The sequence below is a fragment of the Nomascus leucogenys genome, chromosome 10 (assembly GCF_006542625.1).
Source record: "Nomascus leucogenys isolate Asia chromosome 10, Asia_NLE_v1, whole genome shotgun sequence".
NCBI classification, from domain to species: Eukaryota; Metazoa; Chordata; class Mammalia; order Primates; family Hylobatidae; genus Nomascus; species Nomascus leucogenys.
In genome coordinates, this window is record NC_044390.1 from 24,110,082 (window position 1) to 24,130,365 (window position 20,284).

The 20,284-nt window shown below is 34.6% G+C and overlaps 1 protein-coding gene across 23 annotated transcripts in view; it reads left to right on the forward strand.

The window, feature by feature from the left end:
• PPFIA2 (PTPRF interacting protein alpha 2) overlaps positions 1-20,284 on the forward strand; it is a 510,037-nt gene that overhangs the window by 425,899 nt on the left and 63,854 nt on the right. For all 23 annotated transcript variants that reach the window (XM_030819900.1, XM_003259605.3, XM_030819901.1 and 20 more), the window contains 3 exons: positions 538-668; positions 2,404-2,558; positions 16,091-16,184. In XM_030819900.1, coding sequence (XP_030675760.1) covers positions 538-668; positions 2,404-2,558; positions 16,091-16,184 — 380 coding nt within the window. The remainder of the gene's footprint in view (positions 1-537; positions 669-2,403; positions 2,559-16,090; positions 16,185-20,284) is intronic.

Here is a 20,284-nt window from a genome sequence, read left to right on the forward strand (position 1 = left end):
ATAGATCAATGTCAATAAACACTATAGATCAATAGTCAGCAACTAGTTGATTTATGGCAGGGGTGTCTAATCTTTTGGCTTCCCTGGGCTACATTAGAAGAAGAATTGTCTTGGGCCGCACATAAAATACTCTAACACTAATCATAGCTAATGAGCTTTTAAAAAAAAAAAGGTCCATGCATAAATCGTTTTAAGACAGTTTACTTATTTGTGTTGGGCTGCATTCAAAGCCGTCTTGGGCTATATGTGTCCAGCAGGCTGTGGGTTGGAAAAGCTTCATCTATGGTGTTTATTAATCAAACATTTTTGTGTAGTGGGTCTGTGATTTTTTTAATTTTAATGTGTCCACTTTAAATATCTGTGAAAATCAAACTCTTTAATGGGAATTTATATATGTAAGACTTAAATATCCCAAGTTTTGTTGTTTTATTTTGTATTAAAATTACTCCATAGCCTTGCTCTCAAGATTCTCCATTTGTATCAATTTCAACTGAAATTTAGAAAGGGTTTATTTGAATGTATTGTTTTTGCTTCTAGATTGCAGTTGTGGAAGAAGATGGTCGAGAGGACAAAGCAACAATTAAATGTGAAACTTCTCCTCCTCCTACCCCTAGAGCCATCAGAATGACTCACACTCTCCCTTCTTCCTACCACAATGATGCTCGAAGGTAAGACTCTGCAGGCACACTGCACATTGAATGCCCTCCTTCCAAAAATATTCCTCTTCCTTCATTGTTGTCGAATAGACTGCTTAACAATTTACATTATTTGAGCCAGAATTCTCCAGCTTCCTTTTCCCAGTATCACATGTGAAATAACCAAATTTCAATTTCAATTTCAAATTTGTATTTTTAAAATTAACTGTATCTTTGTGGTCTTGTTATTGGTCAATATAGATAAGAATAGCTCTTCTATTTTTAGTGGATCTTGTCTATTAAAATGAAATCAGGCTAGAGGAATGACTTACTAGAAATATTAACAAAAAACTAAGGAGACTCTAGGACAAGATCATAAATTTGGATTGCAGTATAAGCGTAATTAAAGTCTGAAAAGTTTTTGATTGTGCCTTTTAGCAGACAAGTATGTGCACCCTGTAGGTACTGCTGCTGCCAGCAATAATAACTCCTCAGTCAGAAAGTTATTAGAAAAGAAAAAAAGTCCTTGGCTAAAATATTAACGAAAAAGAATAGATGGAGAAATATGTCATTTGTGATCACAACTCTTTATACTGTCTTATCCATATGCATAAAGCACTGCAAACAGATCTCTATAATCACCGATGATATGAATATACCTAAGCATGTAGTTTATATCTGAAATGTATCTTCTCCTATTGTCTCATCGATTGCAGCATCTGTAGACACATAATTGATATAACCAAATATAATGACTTAAAGATTAATACTTCAATAAAAAATCTGTCTTCTAGATAGTATGTTTTACAATAAATGCTTTTAAAATTAGGACTTTCTGTGTTGGCAGTCATTTCTTTTTTCCAATTTTTTTATTGTTAATGCGGAAAAATCAGTTACTTCAGCTTCAAAGTATTACTTCTTTCTCTCTCCTAAAAAAGAGTATATTTCAACATATAAAAAGCTATTGCTTTGAAGGTTAGGGAATGTGAGTTCAAATTAATTCGCATGAGTAAGTAAAAGTAAGTAATTTATCATGGTGTTATAAAATTAACAACTATAGAAACTAATAGCAATGTCTATTGATCCCCTCCTATTAATACAGTGTCAAATATATTGACCAGAAATTGAACCTTAACCAACTGCTTGAAAAGCATTTCAGTTTAACATGTATTTAAAATAATATTTGAGAACTCTAATTAGGAAAACATATACATTGATCATGAGGGTACATGGTTTGTTGCTTCCAGATTGTACCCAGATGATTTTAAATTAACTGAATTTGGCTCCAAAACTGAGAGAGGGAAAGATGGCTAGAGGAAAATCAAGTAAAACTGTAGATTCGAAGAGCAGCTTCAACTTCACAATTAGTTAAATTTCAGTTCCTTGCTGTAGGTCATTATGTTTAAGATTAGAAAAACAGACTCTGAGAAATAAATAGATAATGGATCAAGTGCTCAATAATAGAAGGTCATTTATCATGCAGTTAATAACTCAGCCTATATTCACTGATTAGTTTGAGATTATACCAAAAAAGTAAAGAACAAAGGCATTTGGAGCAAAAATAAATTCCTCTTATGGAAATTTGGAGGTTCAGGGCCCAAAGGCTGAAAAAAAACTGTACTTTAGTATCTTAAAAGGAAACATGGGAAGATAGGGGAAAAAACGACATTACAAGTTTGCTTGTTCCTCCTTCGGTGCATTTATGAAGGAAATGACTTTTATGTACCTTGTGGATGTTGCATGTATTTTCCTCTTCTGTGTTTTGCAGTAGTTTATCTGTCTCTCTTGAGACAGAAAGCCTTGGGCTTGGTAGTACCAACAGCAGCCAAGACTCTCTTCACAAAGCCCCCAAGAAGAAAGGAATCAAGTCTTCAATAGGACGTTTGTTTGGTAAAAAAGAAAAAGCTCGACTTGGGCAGCTCCGTAAGTATGCATGTGTTAAGACTTTCCACTGCCACTCTTTTTAGTCACGTCACAGTACCCATTTCGTTTCGTTGCTCTTCTTTTCATTTCTTCTCTTTTCTACCTGACAAAATTTATATTTTGATTAGCTTTAAGTGTTCAATTTAGCTGAATAATGCTTAATAAACTTACAGTGAAAGAGTATTGTGAACTTTTCAGTCATTTTCTCTCTTTATAACAATAGCTAGAATTTATTTAATGCTAACTCTTGTGACAGGCATAGTTACCTACAAAGTAAATGTTATTGCTATAAACCTTATTTTATTAATGAGTAAATAATGTCTTCGTAAATAGCATAACTGTCATATTCATCGTGGTGCCAATGTTTCAAAATCAGCTTAAAACCATTGAGTATACTGCCACTTAGAGCATGAATGTATATAAAAGGTTAGCTATGTAGGTTTAAAAATTTTTTGTAGAAAAAATTGATAAGCCTACAAAAAATTAAAAAGAATTTTTTAAAAGTTAGAATAAAGCTTTATAATATGTTACATAAAATGTAAAGAACATGATATTCTTTTTTGCTTAAAACTATCATGGCTTCCCCCTAATAAACTCTATGGTGTATAGTTGAGGGATGGATGTGGGGAAAAGAATAGGGCAATAGATATTGTGTTATAATTAGTTATCGTCAGTGACTAATAGAATAAAAATATAGATCAGTGTATTTGAAATGGTACTACTTAAATATATATTTAGAAATAAGCAGATATACATACATGATACATACTTACATGATTGTCTGAAGAATATGTGATATTTCTGAAATGACTATATATATCGTTCACTTTTTGGGGGTTGTCTTTCTATATATTAATTTTTAGAGTTATATGATTGGGAAAGAATTAAACTCCCGCCTACAATGGTAAGTGCTGAATGGAATAATGCAAATTTCTTAGTACATCCTTTGGTTTCTCAAATAGAGGAATAATTATTTGCAAGGAATACCCAACTCCAAGACTTAGTTTTCTGCTCTACCATCAAAAGAATTTCCAATTGTGATATTCATGTTTGCAGATTTATGACTACAGTATCCAAAAATGCCTTTCCTGGCTTCCACAGTGTGAAACCCACACAAAGCATCAGAAGCTACAGGAAACTGATGTGCGGCCAGTGTGTGATTATATGTTCTCCAGCAAAGGAATTAAATCTTTTTGTATTCCTCTTTTTCAGTAGAGGAACTCTTTAGGCTATACATAATATTATTGCATAAGGAAAAAAGAGAGACACAGATTATTTTGTATTGAAAATATACATGCCAGACATTATTTTAAAATTTTCTTTTTCTTATTTGACAACTAGTGGTTGACCAAATGATCTGTCATATCCAATATATTACAGTGTCAGTCACTATAGTGTGGGTGGTTAATTATTTTTGAGTATTAATTTTGCTAACATCATAATCATATTTATTTATATTTCAACATATATATTCATCTTAGTTGCCATAATTGACACTTTACTTTTAAAATGTATTTAATTGCCTTTATCACTTAAAATTTTCTATTTTTATTTCATATTTAACTTTGATGAGAAATTCCTAAATCATTAGAAATTTTGCCAACAATATTCTATCAAAATCAAGGTATGCAAGATATAAGTTAAAGTCTAGAAAAGTATAGAACCTTTGAGAAACTTAGCCTTTATTACTCATTTTCAGTGACTGTGTGTTTTAGGTCAGAGCAGATAAGAATTAACTCAATTACTATTATATTCTCATCAACCCCACTAAAGTCAGAAACTAGCAATAGTTAATTCGGGTCACAGTTTATACTGGGGAAGTTTCTGAGCTCTGAGTAATATTGCTTTATTTCACAGAACAGTAGAGGTAGATTGTAAACAAAGCCAGAATCAGTAGCGTGTCAAGGACTACAATATGGATGAGGAAGACAGGAGCAAAATGCTATACCTATGAAACTAGATAGAAGCTACATAAATGGTCAATCAAAGCTTCCAGGAAAAAGAACAAAGTCTTTATTGAAAATAAGACTTGAAGAAATAAAAATAAAACATAGGTATAAACAGGTTCCAGAAAACCATATTTGCACCAAAGGAAATGATACATGGGCCCCACTGATACTTTAGTTAAGGGCTATGAATTTTAGGTCTGCTTTGGTCCTAGAAGGGTATCCAAGTTGTGATGGAAAGACCATGCAAATTTTTCAAACCCAGGGACTACAACCTAGTACTGCTTATTCATACATTTGAGGAACCTAGGGAAAAATCTCTGGTGATTATGATTTTAATGTCTTGATCTGGAAAATTCTAAAACACAGGGGCATTGCCAATGTTCTTTCTTCTACCAGTAAAAATAGAACTAGAAAATAGAATCGTATGCCAAGGAAAGAATTATGGCAAAGAGATGGTGATGTCAAAGTACCAAATTTGAAATTCTAAACCATGTGCTAAGATTTGTAACTCTTAAAAGATTTAACTCAAAAGAGCAGAGACACATGACTTAACTTGAAAGTAGCTATACTACATGTCTATAAAAGAAATATGGTGTGGAAAGGGAAAGCTGTGTAAATGAAACTATGAAAATGTTTCCTTGGTTCTACCAGAAATGATGAACAGCAAAGGAGGTGCTTGTAGTAATTCACAAAGGAAAATGGAGAGGATATCTTGTTTGCTTTATATAATAATTTGAAATGCTAGGGTAATAACATAAAGTAGAATAATAACATAAACTTCATATAGGAAAGATCAGTCGATGTGATTGTATGGATAACTCCTACCGATGAAGAATCAAACTCAATATGTACAACAATATGTCTGTTCTTACTAATGTGTTACTAGCATAGACAATATGAATATGGAAACCCCAAAACTCAAAGGAAACAATGTATTGAAAAGCAACTGAATAAACCTAACAGAAACCAAGCAAAATTATTTTATTTTAAAATTCTCTTATGACATCCTTTTCAAATGGTTAGTTCACTCAAATTACAAAAGTAGGATAGAAAAAGCTGTAGTACTAATAGGAGATTTCAAGTTTTTGTATTTCTTTTGAAAAATTTATTCTGTTCCTACTAGGGTTTACAGTTCTTGTTCAGATTATTATTACTTATAATGTAGGAGCAAGATTTCCAAACTGAAATATCTATCAGTATATGGGCAGAAGATAAATAGGAGTGGTATAGACTCAAATGAATCAGTGAGCATTTGTTCTTCCATGTAAAGCATTCAAATTCCATTTGTAAGTACTATTCAGGAAAAATAAAGCCTAATATGAGCCAAGTTTACCTGAAGGCCACAGTTGAATATAGGGAAATTCACCTAACAGAGGAAGCATTCCTTCTAGCTTACTTGGGGAACTGGTTTTAGAGTCATTCTATCTATTTCTTTGTATTTTTGTTCATTGTCTTTTTTTTTTTTTTTTTTTTTGACAGAATTTCACTCTGTCACCCAGGCTGGAGTGCAGTGGCACAATCTCGGCTCACTGCAAAGTCCACCTCCCAGTTCAAATGATTCTCCTGCCTCAGCCTCCCTAGTAGGTGGGATTACAGGCACCCGCCACCATGCCTGGCTAATTTTTATATTTATAGTAGAGATGGGGTTTCGCCATGTTGGCCAGGCTGGTCTCTTAACTCCTGACCTCAGGTGATCTGCCCGCCTTGGCCTCCCAAAGTGCTGGGATTACAAGCATGAGCCACCATGCCAGGGCATTCGTTGTCTTTCTATGTCACAAATCCCAGGATGAAAAATTAAATAAACGTGTTTGGTTTGTATCCCCATGACAACAGGACCAATATGTACTTCTGCTGACTTCCTGGAACATAGATTTGGCATGTAATAGCGTCCTGCTAAGACTTGACAGCACAATGACCATGATCTCTCCCCACCCCTCAATTTATGCATCCATATGCAACACATCTCTGATATTTTCATTATTGTTCAAATATGCTAGTGTCTAATTTACACTTTTAAAAGCTATCACTTGATCTTGCCATTATCTCCAAATATCGACTTATCTTTACCCTGCATTTAATGTACAAGACTGAGTTTTTCACAACTACTTTTTTCCTTCCTCATCTGTCAATCACTTTATGACCTACCACAGCATCAATTCCAAACACACTGCCACTGAAACTCTAGAAATAGGTGCAGTCTTAACTAACATGGAAAGGTAGTTAGGACACCAAAGGCTGTGTACTGTCAAAGCAATTCCAGAGGATGGTAACACACAATTATATTTATGATGATGTGGGTTAAGAAGCAATGTATCTGAAATGGGAGTTTTCTGCCTAAAACAGATATGAAATGATTTGTTACAAAAATTGGAAAGTGAGAATATGACAAATAATAGATAGAAGCAAGTGGCATCGACATGGAAAAGCAGTAGCAGGAATGCCATCCATCAAAATAGACAGACAATTGGAAAAATCACCAAGACCAAAGTGAGAATTACAGGATCTATATTGTTATTTTTGTTTAGTAATGTATAAATTTAGAGAAAATGAATGAAATGAAGATTTATCTGATGTGAATAGAATATTCAAATAAGTGGAACCATTCAAAAACTCATTTTTGTTTTTATCTGTTTACTTGAAGAGAAAGAGTTCAACCAGAATATAGGCATTACCAAGAGGGCATTTATGACCCAGAGTTGAGGAGACTGTTTTTTTTTTTTTTTTTGGTGGAGGGAGAGAAGACATAGACAATCCAAAATAATTTATTTATTCCTACTTTCAGTGAATAGACATATATTGAATCACTCTTAAATGCAGAGTACCAATTATGGACTTTAGGAAAATGACTAAGACATGGCTGTTGGCATTGAGGAATTTTCACTTTAGCAAAGATAGTACGTAAACAAATACAAACCCTATACTTAAAACTGGAATTTCACTATGTTTTTGGCCCAGAAAAGTTTTATCTGCTACATTGTCTGTCCAGTCAGAACTAGGAACAGTGGCTATGAACCCTAAGATCAGTGATTATGCGTAAATAATTGCAGTCCTGACTAGCTTGGCTTTTAATTTTATCTGAAGGCATTAATCTATTTTGAAACAAAGTAAATTAACCTATGTTAAAAATAGCCATGTCAAACTAATGTCCTTTGTTCCTTTGACAACTTTACTTAGTAACAGATAATGAAAGGTGGTGAGCAAGCCATCACTCATGACATCCCTGGGGACAAGATGTCAAAATGCGGCCTGAGTGATGGAACAGTTAGGTGGGATTTATAACTGGTTAAATAATCCTTGCCCACTGATGAGTGGAGTAACGTTACCTTGGATCAAAGTTTCTAGCGGCATGATTAGGACTCACTCTGTTCTTTTTTTTTTTTTTGAGACGGAGTCTCGCTCTGTCGCCCAGGCTGGAGTGCAGTGGCGCAATCTCGGCTCACTGCAAGCTCCGCCTCCTGGGTTCATGCCATTCTCCTGCCTCAGCCTCTGTGAGTAGCTGGGACTACAGGCGCCCGCCACCACGCCCGGCTAATTTTTTTGTATTTTTTAGTAGAGACGGGGTTTCACCATGGTCTTGATCTCCTGACCTCGTGATCCGCCCGCCTGGGCCTCCCAAAGTGCTGGGATTACAAGTGTGAGCCACTGCGCCCGGCAGGACTCACTCTGTTCTTGATCAGCACATCCAAAATCACTTGGATATGAATGTTTCCACAGCTCAGGTATCTGATTGATGGATTACTAATAAGGGGAGGAATCCCAAGTGAAAAGATTAGTATTACCCCTAAATGCGATCCCCCCTACCAAAAATAAAAAAATAAAATAAAAAGAATAGATGTAAGGGGGATCTAAATTCTCCTACTCTAAAAGTATAGCTCTTGGAAGCAAGTTTTTAAAGAAAAAAAATAAAAAATTCACGTGACTCTAAAGTCAATATTGATTAATAAGTTTAGGCCACATTAATAAACGTAAGAGTTGATATGAAAGTTTTTTCTACTCTGCTATGATAAAAGAACAGCCAAGCAATGGAATCCATCCTGGTTACTGTACTTTTAAAGGCACATCATCAACCTGGAGGAAGGTTGGAGGAGAAAATTAGGCACCTGTGGAGGATTGGAATCACGTTCAGAGAACGTACATAAATGGTGTGTTTATTCCCTTTGCTGACCTACCAAATAGCTGATCACAAAATTTGAAGAGTTATTCTGTATAAGAGCTATTGTCCTTTTCATTGCAAGTAAGGATACGAAACTAGAACCAAAGTATTAAAGTTATACAAAATTATTCTTCATGTCAATGTATGTAAGAAGGAACAGTGGGGTGTCAGAATTCCATACAAAATGGGCTGGCTTATGAGGTAGTGAGTTATTTGTCACTTGGAAATTGCCGAGCAAAAGCTAGGCAAATACTAGGAAGAGCTGTTGTGGAGAGGATCCAAGCATTGGAAAGCTGATTGGACTGGATGATCTTTAAGATGTACTTCAACCCTAGGAATCCTGAATCTGTGAATCTCTAACATTTAAGTCTTTTCTCTGGCAACTCTTCTTTATACCACTCATACATCATAAAATATTTACTATGAAAATAAATTTCTGCTTTTAAGATTACAGACTTCTAGAGCTATATGCCTAAAAATTCTAGAAGATATGTGAGGATCATGTAGTTGTCCACATTCTATACATATAGAGACTGAGATGATTTCAGAAGGCAGAGCAGCTACTTAGTGAGAGAGTTAATAGTGAATCCTGGCTCCTACTTCCTGGTCTGATGCGCCGGAAAGGAAACTCTTGGGACTATTTCAATCAAAAAATACTTCATTGAGTTCCTATCCCTGTGGAACATGTGTGGGCACATAAAGAAATTAAAAATATGATGATTTACTTCAAGAAGTATATAACGTCTTGAGGATATCCCATATAAATAAATAAGTAATAACTCAAGGCAACAATAAAAAAATCACACAGAAACATTATAATTTTTCTAATACAAGATACAGACATAATGTTTGCAGAGAGTTCTGGGTTAATCTTTCTCTCCCTGTATATGTTGTATTCCACTAGGATCATCTAAGTGCAATCTTCCTATGTATATGAAAAGGTGTAAAGGTAGAGTTTCAAACGGGACCTATCTTTGAGAAAAGGGTATTGAAACTATGTGAAACAGCAAGCTCCATAGAGAATGTCATGGAAATGGTGTTTTCTGTGGTTAAATAGGAAGTGGGTACTGGCTGGGTCAGAAGTGTGATGCCAACTTATGAAGCAAAGGAAATGATTAGGACTGAAGATCAAGTTACCCAGCCACAGACAGATTGGAACTGCAGAGATCGGGAGGCAGCATCTTGAAGCAGAGCCAGCCACAGAAATAAGATGATCTGAGTTCCAGGGTCAAGCATCCGAGCAGAAGTGAGAGTTAAGGATTAGAGCAAATGAGCTCTATTCTCCAGGGGCGTTTGTCAGCTTAGAAAAATGATGATAGTGTATGGAGAAGAGACAGAAATAGTAAAACATTTACTATTTCTGGGGAAATTATCTGATCCATACCATCTTAACATACTTATTTGTTTGCCACCTGAGAAACACCAACTCTTTCGAGTCTTCAGAGAGCTCTATTAATAATTACTATGAAGAAAAAAGAACACACCTGACCAACTTAGCTGATGTCAATAGTGAATGGTTAGGATAAAGAAGAGGCTATTGACAGGCATAGCAAAAGATGAAACAAATCTAAGACAAAGAGATGTTCAAAACAAGGGAGTGATCAAATGGAGCCAAAACAACAAAGCTATGAAAAAAAATAATGAAAACAGAAAAATATGTTAACTATGAATAAGCAGAATTCTCAATTGCGTATATAAAAATGCATATGTTATTAGGTTAAGGCTACTTTAGCAAGTTTCCTTTAAATGCATATGAAAAGCAATATACACATCTAAAGAGCTTTTTTTGCCTCTAAATGGCAATTCTTTTATGGGTATCTGCCAGTTTGTATTATAATTGTCTCAACTCATTGACCTACTATAATAGGCTTAATAAAAAAATGATTTCACAGTGACAAAAACAGCTTCAGCAGTACACCAGCATCATTTCACAAGTACAGTCATGCATTGTTTAATGATAAGGATACATTCTAAAAAATGCATCCCTTAGGGGATTTTGTTGTACAAACCTGAATAATATAACCTACTACATACCCAGGCTATATGGAATAGCCACCTACACACCTAGACTATAGGTATAGCCTGTTGCTATAAAAACTCCACAGTATGTGACTGTACTGAACACTGTAGGGAATCATAACACAATGGTTAAGTATTTGTGTACTTAAACATAAAAAGTGTAGTGAAAATATGCTGTTATAATTTTATGGGAACACTGTCATAAATGCAGCCCATCATTAACAGAAAGGTCTTTATGTGGCTCATGACTGTATTTTTCTACATCTAAAATTTGGGTGTCTGTGTCGGCCTTTACGCCAAAATTTAGATTGTTCCTTGATGCTAAGGAAACAATAGTTACAATGTAAATTCCACAAAGTGTCCATTAGAAATGACTCATGCTCTGCATAGTGAAAGGGTTTTTCTTTAAATAAAGTAGTATTTAGCTCCAATTATGATTGTATTTGTTACATACCCTTTATGAGCCAGGCACTGTGTCTAAATACAGTCTCCAGATAGCTGACAGACTAACATATGTTGAACAATTAAGTAACAATTTATAAATTCAAATGTGTTTAAATAAAAACCGTGTGCTATTTATTAATGATGAAGACAGGTCTACTGAAAGAAAGATGAAGCCACCAATCATCAGCAGATTGTAATAGTTAGAGCTCTATTTTTCACACAATGACAGAGACCTCTGCTGGACAAATGGAAGGACAGAGGCCTTGCAATATGGGTTTGGCAAGCAATTTCTACAGACTTGTATCTCAAGGGCCAATATGAAATAAGTGATTTTGAATGAAATTTAAAGACTGGGAAATGTGGAGATATTTCTCTCTAAAAGAAAAGATGTTTATTTAGGAATAGAGCATTGCAATAAGAATATGTATGTCATAGTAAACTATAAACTATGTGTATATTCAGGGAAGGAAAGGAAGACAAAGATTTTTAAAGGCAAAAAATTAAGAAGATTACATAATTTTTTGAAATATTTGTCTTTGGCTACTCAAATTAATAACAAGGGTGCCACCAGTCAGAGGTTGGGCAGGCAATTGCCAGACAGATATCCCTATAAAAATATTTTTTGCATAGGATTGCAATGGCCTTCGTGCAAGGTTGTAGCTTTCATAGGGTCTTTTGTTGTTGTTGTTGTTGTTGCTATCATGTATAGGAGCATGAGAATCCTCTGTTCATGGCCTTGCCTGGCTCTATTTGCCAGGATTTTCTTAACAATAGTGACTCCATTTTGATTCTAACAACTTTCACACCTTCACAATCCAAATGAATAGATACCTCCAACTAGTTCCATCCATAGATCTAGGTATGTGAGTCTCCTTCCTGAGCCCTGAGCCTTCACAAGCCCTACATTTTGTAGCATCTTCCTTGAAAAATTTTAAGACTTCCTCTGATTTCTGGGAAAGTTCAGGGCTGGCAGTGCCATCTGGGCAAGGCACCCCCAGCTGAGACCTGGACCCAGGGTCTAATCACTGGAAGCATTGAAATGTTCTTAGTTACCATTCAGACACTGGGACCAGAAGGGAAGTAGTGCCGTCTGGACATGTTGCCCGATCCCGCCAAACAGCAGGAGCCTGGGTCCCTGTTTCTCCCCTTCAGGGTTTTCTTTGACACTCTACGCCACGCATGCACTCGACCAGATGCCCGAGGGAGCCTGGTGAGTCGCATCTATGGAGTCATCCTGAGCCAGTGGTCTGACTCTGTTTTCAAGAGGGTGGTCTGGCAATTGGATCCCTCGCTCCCACTGGCAAGAATGGCATCGTATGAGATTGAATCAGTAGATCGTTGTCCCACTGATTTTTTGGTGGTTCAAAACTGTTTACACAGGAAGAGGGGCTGGCAAAAAAAATCCTTGACTGTGCCTGTAACATCTTAGGAGTGGTCTTGCCCTCAATAATTCCAAGTCCTCGAAGGCCTCACAAAAGTTAAGATGCCTGAGTGATAGCCAAGAAAACTTCTTTGAGGGCAAGGGTGCTGCCTTGCTCATGCCCAACCACTAGGCGGACCCTGACAAGGTGATAAACAATTTATTATGTAAGTAGGCCACTGAATCATGGAACTCAAACCTTCAAGTCCAAGCACTTCAGGCCATGAAAGGGGTGGAGTTCATTGTGTTCTTTCCACATAGTTTCCTAATAGACCTTCTGAAGAATGAGTAACACCTAGTTTCCACAGGCCAGTGTTTCTCCTCTGAGGCACTCGTCATTTTGAGAATGACAAACTAGGCCAGGCATGGTGGCTCACATCTGTAATCCCAGTGCTTTGGGAGGCCGAAGTCAAAGGATCTCTTGAGGCCAGCAGTTCAAGACCTGCCTAAGCAACATAGCAAGACCTCATCTCTACAAAAAAATGGAAAAACTAGCCGGGCATGGTGGCACACATCTATAGTCCCAGCTACTTGGGAGGAGGATGGGTTGAGTTCAGGAGTTTGAGGCTGCAGTGAGCTCTGACGGCACCACTGCACTCCAGCCTGAGAGAGACTGAGACCCTGTTTAAAAAAAAGAAAAAAGAAACAAGCTGCAGGCTCTCTACTTAATGAAGGATGTTTAGAATCTTTGTCCCCTGTCCAATATGTGCCAATCATTATAATACCCAAAAAGATGCACCCTCCCTCAACATACACAAACATTTACATTCCCTCTGTGGCTGTAATGTATCCAGGTAGAAATTCTGATATATAGTGCTGGCCAACATTAATATAACATAAGCCACAAATGTGAACCACATATGTAATTTTAAATTTTCTGGTAGCTACATTAAGAAAAGTTAAAAGAGATAGGTGGGATTAATTTTAATCCTATATTTTATTTAACCTGATATAGAAACCATAATCTCATTTCAACACAGGATCACTTGAAATTTATGAATTACATATATTTTTCTACCACGTTTTCAAAACCTGGTGTGTGTTTTACACTTACAGTACATCATTTGAATTAGGCACATTTCAAGAGCTTAATAGGCACATGTAGGGAGTGAATAAAATATTGGTATAGGTAAATAGATATTTCTGAAGTTCACATAGCCATATGAGCCCTCTGATGCCTAGATAAGAATGAGACAGACTCTCACTGGATTTAGATAATCGTCCATAGAGTAAACGAATTAGTAAGCTGGTTTGGCTAAGGTCACCCTTACCAGTTAGTTGATCAAGTATGTGGAAAGATAAACATTAGATGAGTGAAGCAGCTAGGTCAATTCTGTGAAAAAATGTCCTCCCTCAGAAGTGTTTTAATTGGGCTGAAAATATGCACTTGCTGGGACTTTTCTCCTGGTTAAGCGCACTGTCCTGAATGTGTTGCTTAAAAATGCTTTACTTACAATGGCCTTACGTCCCATTTGTACTTGGCATTTTCGAGTAGGATGTAGTTCGTTATCTATCAAATGCTTTGAAAAAAACATACTAGATTTTGAAATACTCCAAGTATTTCTAAGTTCTTCATGTTTTTTATTTTATATTTATGAGAAAATAAAATATCTAGATTTAACACAAAAAAATTCCTAGATTTTTCTTTGCTTTTATTTCAAGTTTTATTATTTAAAAATGTGATTTTTTCTATTAAAATTTGGGGTACATGAATAAATTTAAATCATAATTTAAATGTTCTTATATTGCTCAGAGGAATAAAAGCCTGATTCATCTAACCACCTGGTGGTTAAAAATGTTTCATAGTTTATTAAATATGTCTGCCTCATCAATCTCTATGTCCCTATATGGACCATTCAAGAATTTTATAACTTTTAAGTGACTCATTCATTTTCATTTACATTTCAAGAGAACATTTTTATTATTATTTGAAGACTATGAATAATAATTTATTGATATATAGTAAGGCAAATACACAGATGAGAGAAATAAAATGAAAATATTCACTCACTGTACATAATGGAAAATTTCCCATTTGAAAATGTTTCCCAAGAGTATTTTAGTCACCAGTGGAAGGCTTTCCTAATCCATACCAAGAAGAAAAATATTTCATAATAAAAAAATATTTAAGTACCTGTATTCATTAAACATGTGCATAATAACTAAAACAAATTTTGGCCCTCAAACTCCACATCTCTGAATTAGATCTATACAGCAATAAATGTGTTTTTAATTAAAGGAGACTTTTAAAAAATTATATAGTTCAGTAATAAGGTTATCAGGAATGAGATTAATTTATTTATATCAATGTTCCAAAGTTAATATTATCCAGTACTATAAATTATTTGGTAAAATAAATTATTAAAAACAGTAACATCAAAATTTGCTTCTGGCACCTTGGTAAGATATTTTACTCTGCTAAAGAGAAACCATATCTTGATCAAGTCCTGCAAATGCTAAGTAAGAAAGTGTCCACTACAATGAGAGAAGAGCAAAAGTTGTCTTCAATATTTACTGATATAGTGATGAAATTTCTTGCATAGTCTTTGTGAGAGTTTATATTAGCTTAAATCTTTCTACCTAATCTTGACCTTAACTGGAGTTTAATTTTCTTTTATTAAAAAAAGTATATACCTTAACTCATTTAAAAATAGTGAGCATTTTCATCTAGCTCGACTTTAGAACATAGGAGTAAGTCCTTATTTTTCAATTACAATAGATAATTTATGAATTAATTTTATAAGTTTAGAAATCCTGTGATGTGTGTTTAATGTACATCATACTTTTCTTCTTTTCATTACAAAGTTATATAAGGTATACATATTATATATTGACACTAAATGAGAACTTATGACCTACTGGGTGATAACTATTTTTATCAAGCCCTTTTGAAGAAATTTAGACTTTTTTCAAAAAATATTATGAAGTTTAAAAAACAACACAAGAACCTGCCCAGAACACATCAAGTTCTGGAAGTAAGATTTACAGTGAAGGACGTAGGAGTCAGCCAGTAGAGCAGAACAAATTTCCAGGAGCAGTCTATGAAGAGCTCTTAAAAGTCAGCAAATGCTTCTCCATTCTCTCAACTTGTAATAGAAAACATATACTTGAGTTCCTACCCAATTGGCTATGATTTATCCCATTATATGTGAAATATTGCAAATACTTCACATGTTGAAAAAATTAACAAATCTCACACACTGCATAGATATTTGCTCTTAGTTTCCATAGGAAAAGTATAAAAACAGACTTTAAGACTTGGGGACAGTATATTCAAGTGTCTTGTCAGTGAACAGGCCACATTTATTATGTTGCCACTGGGTGCAACAAATTGTATCCCCATAGGTACTGTTTTGTTTTGTTTTCATGTTCTCAGTGTATGTTTATGTATGTACCCATGCCATTTTATGCCTGTTGGGTTAATAATATAAGGAAATTTTTAAATGTGATACTAAACAGTTGCTCCACTAAACCTTTAACAACCTGACTTCAGAATTGACACAACCTATGCAACATAATCTGAATACTTAGTTACTTCTCTTCACAGGAGGCTTTATGGAGACTGAAGCTGCAGCTCAGGAGTCCCTGGGGTTAGGCAAACTCGGAACTCAAGCTGAGAAGGATCGAAGACTAAAGAAAAAGTAGGTTTGGGGATTTTTCCCTCTTTTTCTAACTTTCATCAATTCTTTATTATTATTTATAGGGAATTAAAAAGAGAGTGGTTGGAAACAAAAGAACTATATTGAAGCCAATATTTTCCAGATACTACCTAAAACACTCAGGGCTTATGTTTCCTGGTTATAATGAGCTACTGTTTAAAAGAGTAAAAAAATATTTGGCCTGTAGTGGAAATAAGCAGTTTCTTCAACGTGACCATCTGTAGATTTGTTTCAAAATCCTTAAAAGTAATGCAATACCCTATTGATGTTCAAAATTAATACCTGATTGGTTTGATAAAATGAGATTATACCATCTAGCTTTGTTTTCTCTCATGGCAGTTATAAGTATCTACTCTTTGAAATGGAGTAAAGGAGAAACATTTCACTGACTGATTGAATATAAACTTATTTTAGACTTAGAGCAGATTGTTTTGCATCTGTCAGGAAATTGATAGTGTATCTTTTCATTCATATATAATATGGAACATTTAAATGACTTGCAAAATTGGCCAATTTTGAGTTGCAGCAGCTGTTGGAAAGCAAGTAGTTCCCAAAATAACATTTTAAAAATACATAGTAACATTTTCATTGACAAAATGTCACCTTTAGGACATGTTCTTTAAATGTAAATCAATTTCTCTTTATTCCAGAATCTATTGGTTGATTATTTCTTTTACTTCTTCTCAAATATTTCTTACATTGTGTTTTTGGTTTTCACATTTTCCTTCTTTCCTATGAAAGAATATTCACTGCTCTCATCATCATTTTGTAACAGATAGGCTCTTAGGATTATAATATACAGGCTAATCAATTGACTTCATATTTTGCTTTCTCACTTGCTTTGTAAATGTTTACTAATAATGGGGAAGTATATACTTACAAGTTGCAGAACAACTCACTAACCTAATTGTTTATTAGTTTGCTAGTTACTAAAAGATATGTACGTATATCCCAATTCAGTATATTGTCCAGAAAAAAATGACCTTGAGAACATCATTATTTCTACAATACAATCAAATGCTCAACCATAATCAATAATATATATTTATTCTTTAGTTACTGATCACTCAAAAATATATTTAAATATGATTATAATCTGTTTCAAATGTCTTCATTTTGTTTAGTCCTACCAATTAATGATATACTCTATTCGTGACTATTTATTGAGAAAAACATTCTTCTAAAAAATACTTTCCTCTGTTAAGTTTTTTAAATGTTGGCAGTTGATTTCCAGTCTAAAAACATATAAATGATCAAAACCCAGCCTGACTAATGGACTCAGTTTATTTCCTTTAAAAGTTAATTCTCATTTCTCCCAGAGAAATGCTTGACAAAGAATGGCAATCTGAACAGCTTTCACAATTGCATATAAGTCTGATATAGTGCACTGCATACTTCATGAGTTGTTGATGGGGCCAACTGAAATATCTTTTTAAATAGCTACTAAAGTCAAACATTTCAATTATACAATGATTTAAAATAACATATTTAAAGTTTAGCTATCATTAACCTTATACACCGTTGGGTTGATTTGATAATAATTTTATAGACTCGTTTCTCAACTACTAAGTACTCTGACAGTCAGAAAAAAATACTAGTTCTTCCCTTAAATATCTTACCATGCTTGACTTTGGGTTTTATTTTGCAACATGTATTGGCAAAAAGTAACTGTAAAATGTGTTATGTAGAATACTTGCTTTTAATATTAAGAAGAATATTAAGAACATTCTATAAGGCAAAAATGGCTAACATTTCTTAGTACAATTATTTCCCATGGATTAATGGTATTTAGGTTCAAATGGATTTAACAAGGCAAGTCAGAGTTAATTAATGGAAGCACAAAAGTATTTGCCTTATTATTGATTATCCCATAGCAATAGCCCGATGAGCATAAATATGCAATCAGTGTTCAAAGGACTTCTATGAATAATTATTAACACCTATTCGGAATTTACATGGCACTGTGGCTTGATTTCTGGATTACCAGAGAGTAAGTTGTCTTCATATAATGAGTTTTATTAGAGATAGACAATTTACTTTTAAATTACATGCTTTCAAAATTTTTCTATTGAATTTTATGTCGTTAATTATTAATATTATTAAATTTTGACAGCCTATTCGTGGATTTTTCCAAGTGTTTAAAATTTCATTTAAACAATTCCAATTTCCTTTCTTTTTAAAGAAACCATGTCCTCTTTCAGTGCACTTTAATGAGTTAGACTCTTTTCTGTGTTCCGATTTCATGTTTGCTAGTCTTCTATCAAGATGAAAAATAATTTTAAGTAAATTTTATTTAAAAATAAATAAAAACAATAAATGAAGCAACATTTTTCATAATGTTGAACACTATAGATTGTACGTACACAGTTGCAACCTGTGCTATCCTATCAGTTGTTTCTAAATTCTATCCATTGGACTGGCAAAATGGTGTTTCCAAGACTTAGTACTTAACAGAGCTATGCTCACTATCCCATAATTCGTAGCAGAGATTCATTAGTCTTTGCGAGGATAGCCAGAACTAGACAATATCTTATTTTCAAATTTGCTAGGATAGCAGCTATTTAGAATTGACAGTCTGTAACTTTAAATTTAATTGGGAGAAATCTCTAGAGGAGTTAATTATGGTACATTTTTTAAAAAGCCATATGGGGGAGTTACTTTCAGAGAGCAGCATTTAAGACATTCCAAATTTTTGCAAAGTTCAGAAATTTGTAACTTGGCAGTCCTAAACAAAGGTTTAATTTGAGGCACACTTACCATCCAGTAAATTTAGCACACATAGGTTACAACAACTTACAAGATTTGTTTTCCTACTTTAATTCTACTTTTTCTTTGCTTTCTGGTCCAGACATTAGTTTTGCTTATATTTCTCTCTATTGTCTTATTATGAGAAATAGGAAATCAACAATATTGAATCTGCTAAACCACCCACTAGTCATGAAAATCTTGTCTTGTCCATCTTTACCTTCCTGAGAATTATTAAACAGTTGCTGTTGTTGTTTCATCAGAGTAACATGTAACCTCGGCCTAAAGTCAATCTATTGTTGGTCTGCCTAGTTTGCCTTTACTATGCCTCATCTTTGCTGTACTTTTCTTTAAGGCATCAATTCCATAAATTTCTCCAGCAGGTTTATGTAGAGTATAGTTAACCTATAATAATTGTGTCAAACTAAAACTCAGCTAGTAATTCTTTGAATGCTTCACAGTAATTTTCTTGGTTTTCCCTTTTAAAATTTGAGCAGTTTCTCTGTAGGCTCCTGACATTTAAGGGGTGAGTCACTTATTCTCAATGTTTAGTTTCAGTATTAATATTATAATTCTTCATAGTTTATTCAATGTGGACGTCGTTTGGGGATGCCATGACTCTCTGAGATCTTATCCATCGCTCTCTGTTGGATTTCTTTGAACTCCAGGCACCTCTTCTTATTTAACAAAAATATCTTCTCTTTTGCTATTACATTTAGAACAACCAGACCTGAAAATTTCACCCCTTTTCTTTTATACCTTTCACCCTCACATTTAAGAATGTATTTTCCATTCTTAGCTCTCCAGCCTGTGTTTTAACCTAAAAGCTTCGAAGTTCAGGATAGCCAGTTAAAGCCAACCACACAGGCCAGTAATGGTGACTCATGCCTGTAATCCCAGCACTTTGGCAGGCTGAGGTGGGAGAACTGCTCAAGCCTAGGCATTTGAGACCCAGCCTGGGCAACAGAGTGAGACTGTTTTTACAAAAAATAAAAATACATTAGACAGGCATGATGGCATGTGCATGTAGCCTAGCTACTCCTAAGGCTGAGACAGGAGGATTGCTTGAGCCCATGAATTCGAGGTTACAGTGAGCTACAATCACACTGTATGGAATGATAGATGGTCCCTTAAGATTTAAAACCTACATGGGCCGGCCTCCCAAAATTCCTGTGTTTCTGAGTAAGGTTCAACTCACAAAATTGTACTTAGAGACTATATTTGAGTATTTTAGGGCACAATAAATAGAAACTCTCTTCTTTGCCTAAGTTCAGAATTTATTTGTTGACTGACAAAATAGTCAATTAGAAATCAAACTGTCAGCCATATTTCCAATA